This window comes from Oryctolagus cuniculus, chromosome 7, assembly GCF_051225735.1.
Source record: "Oryctolagus cuniculus isolate XC-2025 breed Fujian yellow rabbit chromosome 7, ASM5122573v1, whole genome shotgun sequence".
In the NCBI taxonomy this organism is placed as follows: domain Eukaryota; kingdom Metazoa; phylum Chordata; class Mammalia; order Lagomorpha; family Leporidae; genus Oryctolagus; species Oryctolagus cuniculus.
This window is the reverse complement of record NC_142873.1, coordinates 133286534-133296948: the sequence shown is the minus strand read 5'-3', so window position 1 is coordinate 133296948 and position 10415 is coordinate 133286534. Positions and strand designations below refer to the sequence as shown.

Below are 10415 nucleotides of genomic sequence, written 5' to 3'. Positions count from 1 at the left end.
TTTAGGACATCTGCCATTCTATGAGTCTGCTGTGTATCCTGCTTCCCATGTTGGATCGTTCTCTCCCTTTTTGATTCTATCAGTTAGTATTAGCAGACACTAGTCTTGTTTGCAGAGTGAACTTCTAAAACCACAAATCAGATCATTTGGTGCCTCTCCCAAAGTGCAGTGCTTGATAACTAGACATTCCTTTGTGACAATTTGTGGAGTAAATGAATGAACAAAAACACCAGGCAGATAGGAGGTGAATTCCTAAAATTAACAACAAGAAGGGCAACCACTGAGATATTCTCTGTAGCTTAGGTGGCTTTAGACATGATTTTTTATTTTTTAAAGTAATTAATTTGAGAGGGGGAGAGAGGCAGTTCATCCACTGGGTCACTCGCCAAATGCCTGCAGTGTCTCCTACATGGGTGGCAGGGACCTAATTATACTTGAGCCATTGCTGCTGTCTCCCAGGGTCTGCATCAGCAGGAAGCTGGAGGAGTCCCGAGCTGGAGCCAAGTATGGAACCCAGGTACTGCGATGTGGGACACGACTTCTCAACTGCTGGCTCAACACCCACCCCTGGAAATGATGTTTATCAGTCGTTATTAAGTAGTTGCCTATTTTGGGCTATGCTATACAAGCCTCCTTCCGTGGAAGTCTGCTACGCAAAATTGCACTATTTTATGGGGAGTGAAGGAATGAAGTGTCTGAGCACCAGGCTAAGCAGTGTCCAAAGTCAGCGGCAGTCACAGGGGAAAGTGAACAGGTATCAGCGGGAGGTGACCAAGTGAGAGGTGACCAGAATCCTCTGAAAATGGGGGACAGGCTCGGTCCTTTCTATTTGAGTCCTGAAGGAACGAACGCGTTTGGCGGACTTTGGGGTTACATAAGGATGGTAAGTACTTAATTCATAAAGGTGATGTGAGGAACAACACATAAAGCTCTGTGGGGATAATTCATGTAAAGCTTTAGCACAATGCCTGGCACGTGGTTAAGGGCTCAGTAACTGTTAGTTACCATCTTCACTTTCCTCAATCCCCTCCCCTCCTTTTCTGCCAGGCTCCATTCATTCTTTTCCAAGGACACGCAGGAGGCGTGTCCTCTGCGCACATACCCTTAGGCCCCGCCCCCCACGTCTCCCCGGATTGGTCCCTGAGAGGCGGAGCCGAGGGAAGAGCCCAGTGCGGCGCGGTGGGGGCGGGGCGCATGCGCGGGCTGGGCAGGGTGGAGGAGGAGAGGAAGAGCTGCCGGAAGTAGGCGGCGGAGGTGGTGGCCGGGCAGGCGGCAGCTGCCAGGGAAACCGAGGCGCGGGGCTGAGGGCCCGCAGACCCGCAGGCCCTGGGATCATCACTGCGTCCGGCGCTCGGGAGACCCGAGGGCTCCCTTTGCCTGGGCTGAGGGGCTCCAGTCCGGAAGCCGTCTCTGGACTCAGGTCTTCCCCTGAGCCCGCCAGGGGGCGCCTCACTGAGGGGGGCTGCGGAGTCCGGGCGGGCGCCGCTGACCCCAGAGGGGCTCCGGGTGGGGCGAGAGGAGAGGGCTCTCCCCCGCTCAGGAGGTGCCCCTGGGCGGGGGGCCGGGAGTTCTCAGCCCCGGACTGGGGCAGGGGTCTCTGGGGGCGAGGAGGGCGCGTCGCCCCCTGCCCCCGCCAGCACCCTGGCCATGACGGGCAAGTCGGTGAAGGACGTGGATCGGTACCAGGCGGTCCTGGCCAACCTGCTGCTGGAGGAGGATAACAAGTTCTGTGCGGACTGCCAGTCCAAAGGTAGCGCCTCGGTCGTGGCGGGCGAGGGGCCGGCCTGGCTGGGGAGGGGTCTGTGGAGCTGAGGGCGCCCGAGTCATCTTTGAACGGCTAGGGGTGCTGCTCTTGCGTTGAGCCTGCTGGGCTTCCTGCAGTTCGCGGGTTGGTGTGGGCAGAGGTTGCGAGGGCGGGAGTGTGTGCGCGCGCGCGCGCGCGTGGGTGGCGTGGGGTGGTGGTGGTGGTGGTGGTGATGATGATGGTGATGATGGCAGGGAGGAAGGGGTGAGAACGTTTGCATTTCAGGGGCTCTGAATGAGTTCTGGGCCGACTGGCAGTCCAGAGCCAGCATAGCAGCCTTCCGCTTGCAAAGCTGGGGATGAACTGCAGTGTGTGTGTGTGTGAGAGAGAGAGAGAGGGAGAGGGAGAGGGAGAGGAGGCAAGGAGGGAGGTGAGATGACGGATGGGAAAACTGCTTCAATGATTTATAAAGGTGGTGCTGCCGCCTGCGTTTGGTTGGCAGCTCCTGTCATTTTACAGCCGTGCGGAGATCTGACACGGTGCTTAGGGGCCCTTCGTCTTCCTGCATGCGTGCTGTGGGAAGCTGCCTTATGCAGTGGCACAGTGCGGATTTCTCGACAGCCTGGCCCTGGCTTGTGGAGTGCGTTGGAGGCCTGGTGTGTGTGTGTGTGAGTGTGTGTGTGTGTGTGTGTGTGTGGTGGCAGAAGCTAGCAGATTTGGCTGTAGTGCAGCATCCATTTGATCAGCGGAGAGAAAGAAGCAAGGAATTCATTGAATTCGTTGCTTCATGGTGCTTACCCTTGTAAAGGTGAAATAGGATCACTGTAAATGGGCAGTGCCCTCAAAGAGTTTGGATTTTAATACAATTGAAACTCAGTGTGATAGAAAGGTTTGGTTATTAGGAAATGTTTGTATTTGACATTCATAGATAATAGCTGTTATGTGAGAGGGGCTGTTGTTTGTAATGCAGTGGCTTTGCCAGGGTGGTTTGCCATGTAGTACCTCGGACAGATAGCGTTAAACAAAAACTGGAAGGTATTTTAAGAAAGGAAGTGCATGCTTAATCGATGCTTGCACTTAATTCTCTTTTAATTTAGAATAAGGTTATGTAAGGAGGACAGGGGAATGATACACTGATTTAGACACCTCATAGTATATTTTGGTGACCTCTACCAGTAGATAAATGGGGTGCACCACTAGGAAGGCAGGTGCCCAGACTTCTTTCCTGAATTTCTACATTAACAAAAGTCTTTCAGAACCAGTTGATGTTGAGAAGGTTAATTTCTTATAGGTTCATTCTCGTTAGCTCTGGTGTTGCATCTATCCGAAGATTCGGTTTAAGATTTCGGAGTGTGTCTTGGCTTTACTCAGATTCCTTACATCCTCAGCGAGGGTGCAGCATCCACCCGAGTGAGCGTTGCTACAGCTGGGGGGTCAGATGCCATTTTGATGATTAGTATCACTCCTGCTCCGTTTTTTTGTATTACTCATATACTTACTCATATCCCAATAAAAGATAGCATATGGAAGAGAGCAGTTGATTCACTACTTCCAAATTTTATGGGTTGCTTTACCAGGGGATCAGGTAATGAATCACTAGTCAATTCTTAATGGGAACTAGTAACTGCTTGCTTGACTAGCTTCCGTAGATGGGAGAAGCCTGGGTCCTGAAATAGTTTCTTTTCAAGTTAGTTTTACATTTGCCCTGCAGGCTTCAGTGACTTGGCTATTGTATTAAAAATGAAATGACAATGTGGTACTTATCTGTGCATTTTGTTAAATAGGCCTCAGCTGTGCACTTGGTGAATTTTCTAGCCCTTTCCACACTTTGGGCCCCTCTCATTCATTTCCTCTTCCTCTTTTCTAATTTTGGTTGTTGTGATGACCATGTGGACAACTATCAGATGCTGGAAGGAAGAGAGACTTGCATCCATAGTTTGTTTACTTGGAGGAGGAATTTCAAAAACAGTTGGCTGAAATAAGTGTTGGGTTTATCTGTATTCCGATGTCAAACAGAGCTACATGTGCAGAATTGGTGAGTGCATGCTCATCCATCAGTATTCAATCAGATGATAGAACCTAGACTACAGACCTGTGAGCAGGTATTTTTAAAAATAGATTTATTTTATTTATTTGAAAGAGTTACAGAGAGAGAGGTAGAGAGAGAGAGAGAGAGAGAGAGAGAGTGAGTCTTCTATCCACTGATTCACTCCCCAAATGGCCACAATGTCCAGAGCTGAGCCAATCTGAAGCCAGGAGCCAGGAGCCTCCTCAGGGTCTCCCACAGGAGTGGAGGGGCTCAAGGATTTGGACCATCCTCAGCTGCTTTCCCAGGCGCATCAGTAGGGAGCTGGAGGGTAAATGGAGCAGCCACGACCCTAAGTAGTGCCCACATGGGATGCTGGCCCTGCAGCCCGGGGCTTTAACCTGCTATGCCACAGCTCCAGCCCCTAGCAGGTATTTTTGAATTGTTCCAAAACCAGTGTTTGAAAATGGCCCTCCTTTTTAAAGTCTTATATTTTTTAAGGAATTATATTTTTAGTAAACATCAACATAGAGAACAAGCCTGTGTTCTTTTGACTTAGTAGCAGTTTTGTTGCTCCTGGGGTTTTTAACACTTAGGAACACAAGGCTTACCAGTGACCTGAGTGGCACTGGAGTGACTCCAGTGAGAGAAAGGAAGCTGCTGCAATACTGCCTTTAAAAAAAGTGCCTTATCTTATGCTAGGTGTGAGCTGTGGTTTCCTTATCACCCAGAGCCCTGGAGTTAGTGGGCCCTTTAGGATAAATTTTTGGACTGACTTAACAGAGCACAGTTCCAGTTATGTCAGTGGTAACCTGGCTAGATAAGGCCAGGGTCCATTTTGGGGGTACCACCGTTTATGGAACAGGGGGTCCTTCATGTTCAGGGACTATTAACCCAAGGTGTGGTCTTTAGCTCTGCAGTTCCGGATTGTACCCCTGGGCCTGGAATAGCTCCCGAGGGACTGGCTTAAACTGGACACTACCTTATTTACCATGAGAGGATCTACCTTTCTGATGACCTGAATACTTGTGTCCACTGTTGGGACACACCTGTCTCAGTGTCAAGGCTTGTGAGAAACTGAGAGCATTTAATGGGCTAAGAATTAGAGAGGAAGACATCTGATGGTCTGGAGGAGTATTTCCTTCAGCCTGTGAGCCGTCACATGGAATTGTGGACTCTGACAGAAACCTTATGATAGTAACTCTTCACTCTTCCCTCTGCTGCGTCCTGTCTCATGCTTCACCTTGAATCACCTGAGCAGTGCTCGTGTTCCACATCCTGCTAGGTATTTTTAAGCTTAAATTTACTTTTTGAAAAAGGTAACATGTTCATATAGTTCAAAATTCTGAAGTTCCAAAAGAGAATATGTATATTGAAAAGTTAGCCTTCTCTGTTCCCTTGGCCACCATTTCCATCCCTGGAAGTAACAACCAAGCACTCTCAGCAATTTCCTATCTGACTTTTAAGATGTAATACATGGGGGCCAGCGCTGTGGCATAGCGGATAAAGCCGCCGCCTGCAGTGCCAGCACCCCATATGGGCACTAGTTCGAGTCCTGGCTGCTCCACTTCTGATCCAGCTCACTGCTATGGCCTGGGAAAGCAGTAGAAGATGTCCCAAGTCCTTGGGCCCCTGCACCCACGTGGGAGACCTGGAAGAAGCTCCTGGCCTTTGCCTTTGGATCAGCACAGCTCCGACTGTCGTGGCCATTTAGTGAACCAGCGGATGGAAAACCTTTCTCTCTCTCTGTGTCTCCTTCTCTCTGTGTAACTCTGGCTTTCAAATAAATAAATAAATCTTTAAAAAGGGCAAAAAAAAGCTAAAAAGATGTAATAAAATAAATAAATACATGCCATTTATATGCATTCCTTTTCAGTGCTTTTATGCAAATAGTAGGATATTACTTACAGTCTGGGCACTTTGCATTTTTCTGTGAACAGTTTAGTGTGGAAGATGTGAGGATTCTGTCTCCCTACACGCTGAGAAACTTGTGATTGTTTGAAGGCATTTTCCAGGGCGACCTCCGGGTTATCTGTGTTGCATTGGAAGACATTCTTAGGTGATCTGGGGGACAGCTGCTCTCATTGAAGACCCCTTGGGGAAATGTCCTGGACCTGGCCACAACGCTCAGTGGCCCACCTTTTAGGTGGCCCAGAGGCAGAGGAGTGGAAGGGGCTGTGGCCGTGATGTCGGAATCTCTCTCTCCACCCGTTACTCTGCTTGCTGTGGCTTAGTGACCTCAGCAGGCCAGCTCACTTTCTCAGCGTCCCCGTCTGAGGCTGGGAAAGTGCCTTACAGACGAAACTGTCGTGCAGATGTGAGCATGCTTTACTCTCGCCGTTGTTGATCTTACTAATTTTGTCTGGATCTCACTAGTCTCATTTTTGACTATTCCCTTGAAATACTCTGGTTACTTACTGGAAGCCACGGTTGGAATGACTCACCCAATCATTCCCTAGTCTTTAAGCCAAAACCACTTCCTATATATGGGAGTTCTGGCATTTTTGCAGATGTTCTTTATGGTACCCTTGAGAACGGCCTCTGGACGTTTCCTGACTTTTCAAGATTAGACCAGGGAATTTTTGTGCGTGGAAATTTTCTAATAGTCCTAAATTTTACCTCCTGTAAATTAGCCCCCAGCTTTGCTTTACATTTGTTTTCCCTCAGTAGCTAAACCCCTAGAATATTAAGTTTCCTATCAATTTTTAATTATTTTACCTCTATGTGTGACCCCTTTTGAGAGATAAAAAAATTCCATCAGCCCTAGACAACAGGAGTTCTGCTTCCATTTTTAGTTGTTAAATGTCCTCTCGAGCCAAGAGCAAGTAACTTTCTGGGTCTTTACAGCTTATGTACCTCAATTTTGAAAGTCATGGTTAGATTGACCTGGTTTTACTGACAGTAATGTATCTAAAGTCTAAAAGCTGTCTCTTAGTATCAACATATTAAATCTGTTCTCTGGGAGATACTTTCCTCTTTGTTTTATTTGTCCTTTAAATAGCATCCTGGAGCTGGCATTGTTGCACAGTAGATTCAGCCCCCACTTGTGGCGTCAGCTCCGAGCACCGCTTCCAGTCCCAGCTGCTCTGCTTCTGATCCAGCTCCCTGCTAATGCACTTGGGAAGGCAGTGAAAGATGGCCCAAGTCTTTGGCCCCATGTAGGAGACCCAGGTAGAGCTCTAGGCTCCTGGGTTTGGCCTGTTCTAGTCCTGGCCATTGGGGCCATTTGGAGAGTGAACCAGCAAATGGAAACACACTCTCTCTCTCTCTTTCAAATAAATGACATAAATTCTAAAAACAAAACAAAATGTCATTCCACAGTAGTGAGAAAAAGTACAAAATGCTGTATCTTTTAGTGGGAACTCTTCACAAACTATGCTACATATATTCATTGATATTTCTTAAGCACTTCTGTTGTGTCAGACACTATACCAGGAAGTATAGATTAAAAGACAGGACCTTTGGTCACAAGGATTTTACGGTCTAATGGAGAAGCAGATGTGTACAGCAGATAAATGATGCAACAGGAATGATCATTTGTGGCATTGAGGACAGGGGGAAATTAAAGCATTGAAGAAGGCGAACAGATCTTCCCAGGAAGCTATGGCTTCAGAGAGACCACTAGGCTAAATCTTAAAGGGTAAACATGACTCTGCCAGGTGAATTCAGGGGACTCTGGCCTTGGTGAAGAGAAAGACAATGCGCTAGGCTTCTGTGATGTGCTGTATCACGTGTGTGCCGGAGTCAGAGGAAGGATCCCTTAGTGTAATTTGACTGCATGTTGGGGAATGTTGGAGGGTAGAGTTTGACAGCATTTGGCCCGTGAGATTAAAATGCTCTCTCTAGTTGACTTTGTGTATGGCACTGAGGTTATGAATATGCATTATGTGTTAGGCTCCCTGATGTGTAAGAAGCCCACAGTGTTGTCGGTCTACCTGCTACACCAGTGCAAGTCTAAGTATTGCATGTGAGAAATGCTTTCTAATTGCTGAATAGTTAGACAGGACCGAGTGTCAGGCCCACAAGATCTCCACCGAAATGTATTTTCATGAGTACACTAGCCAGGGGTAGACATTAGGTCATTTCTGGAGCAAATGCTTTTTTTTAAAAAAATATTTATTTATTTCAAAGTCAGAGTTACACAGAGAGAGAAGGAGAGGCAGAGAGAGAGAGAGAGGTCTTCCATCTGCTGGTTCACTCCCCAATTGGCCACAACGGCCGGAGAAGCACCAATCCGAAGCCAGGAGCCAGGAGCTTCTCCTGGGTCTCCCGCGTGGGTAAAGGGGCCCAGAGATTTGGGCCATCTTCTGCTTCCCAGGCCACAGCAGAGAGCTGGATGGGAAGTGGGGCAGCCGAGACTCGAATGGTCGTCCATATGGGATGCCGGCCGTGCAAGCGGCAGCTTTACCCGCTACACCACAGTGCTAGCCCCAAGAGCAGATGCTTTTGGTTTTGATTGATATGTAAGAAGATCATGTTTTGGATATCTGACGTGTGCTCTTAGTTGCTGTGGGCTATGGCCATGTGAACAAGTATCTACAGCCTCAGTATACTTTGCAGCAAATCTTTTGTTTCTAGATGAATCAGAAAACTACTTACTTTTTGCATTTTTCATCTGATGTCATTATGGTATGTAGGTGGTAGCTTTCTTGGGCACCGTTGTCTGTATAACTGTTCACCACATGAGTCATTGTCTGTTTTTGTTTCTGCCTGAAAATCCCATCTTGGAAATAATGGCATGCTATTGGTGACTGTAACACTACTCATTACGTACAGTGCAGCTGGCTCTGCGTGTTTTGTTGATGGAATCTGTGCCACAGAGAAGGAATAAAGTAGCTTCTTTATTTTAATTTAAAAAAAATTTTTTAAACATAATTTTTTTAAACAAACATTTATTTGAGTGGCAGAGTTATGGGGTGGGAGAAGGAGGGAGATATATCTTCCATCCGCTGGCTCACTCCCCAAATGGCTGCAATAGCCATGGCTGGGCCAGCCCAAAGCCATGAGCTAGGAATTCCATCCACATCTCCCAGGTGGGTAGCAGAGGCCCAAGCACTTGGACCATCTTCCACTGCTTTCCCAGGCACATTAGCAGGGAGTTGGATCAGAAGTAAAGCACCTGTGACTTGAACTGGCACTCATATAGAATGCCCGCATTGCTGGCAGTGGCTTAACCCGCTGCACAGTGCCAGCCCCTAAAGTAACTTCTTAAATTGAATCATACTCAGTCTCTTTAACCGATATCCCAACACGTGCAGGCTTTATTTTCTAAGCATATTCTATGTAACTTTTGTTGTTGTGTCTGTTCAAATCCTTATCACAGTTGTACTTCTGTTTAAGTAGATACTAACTCTGAAGAAGTTCTGTATTGGCCCCTGGAATGTGAAAAGGTAGGAACCAAATTTTTGTAGAGTAGACACCTTAAAGTGAATTCATTTTTACCAGATTCCTCTATTATTAAGGTGGTATTCCTGTATTGGTTAATGTTTTACATCATAATTTGCCATACTTAATGTGTCCACTAGACTGTCATCTCCGTGATGGCAAGGATTTGGGCCTGTTCATCTCCTTTGTCTTCCCAGCACATAGACTGGCATAGTTTGGGCTTTTAGTAAATCTTTGTTTGAATGATTGGATTCCTTTTTGTGATCTCTAAATCGCTTGTTCCTTATTGGAAGAAATTGTTTGCAGGTTATCTGAATAATTATTTTAATTATTAGGAAAGCTATTCATTTTCTGAATTCATTTTCATTTTCTGAAAAATAAGTTTTAAAATATGTTTGAGTCAGGGACCAGTCAGGGAAACAGAAGCCACTGTAGGTGGTACAAGCAGAGGGAACTTCATATAGGAAATAGGTTACTCAGGGGAGATGAGAGCCAAGAAGCTTCACAGGGGCTGGCGAGGGTCCCCAGAAATGAGCAATACTTGGGGCTGCTGTTCCCCTAAGGAGAACAGGAGGTGCTGGCATCACCAGATCCAGAAGGCTGGGCCATTGGTGAGAGCTCGCAGCATGGAAGCAGGAGCTGTCTGGTGGCAGCTGGACCGAGGCCACTGCCCTGCTGCTCCCCTCCTCCTGCCTGTGTCCCCACCACTGCCTCCAGCCGACAGCTCACCTAGAGGGGTTGGCAAGGGAGCCTGCAGGCCAGAGTTCCCTGATGGAGTGGACCCGGGGCGGGACCCAAGTGCAAACAGGCAAGGACACAATGCACTCAAGAAAATCTCCGAGATGGAACGCTTCTCCCTATTTGCATTATTTTGGACAAGAAATAAGAAGGATTTCCAAGCAAATACAAGCTTATGTGCTTCTAAAGGATCTTGATCATTGCTCAAACAATAACTAACTAGTCCCAGGAAGTAGTCTAACAACTCAGGGGCAGCCCATAGAAATACGTGTGTGACTAGGCAGGTTGGTTTCTGTTGAATCTGTCTGTGACCGTTGGCTGCTGCCAGGAAGGATTTATCCTTTAGTTACTCAGAAAATAGGTTCCCACCCTGTCACTTCTGGGAAGTCTCAGGCATGTGCGTGTCCACTGCAGTCAGTGACACGGAAGATACACAAGGAGAATTCTGAGGATTCAGCCTTTTGCTATGGCGTAATCTTCGCTGGGTGGTTAAGGGGACTGTGGTGGGGCAGATTTCCCTTG

General features: G+C 47.4%; 1 protein-coding gene across 2 annotated transcripts in view; it reads left to right on the top strand.

Moving 5' to 3' along the window:
• The first annotated feature begins 1168 nt into the window (after window positions 1-1168).
• Window positions 1169-10415, top strand: part of SMAP2 (small ArfGAP2) — a 53835-nt gene continuing 44588 nt past the window's right edge. Inside the window, exon 1 of one of the 2 annotated variants that reach the window (XM_002715186.6) lies at window positions 1169-1750. In XM_002715186.6, coding sequence (XP_002715232.1) covers window positions 1648-1750 — 103 coding nt within the window. In that variant the 5' untranslated portion in view covers window positions 1169-1647. The remainder of the gene's footprint in view (window positions 1751-10415) is intronic. The other variant, XM_089300919.1, reaches the window with a different exon arrangement.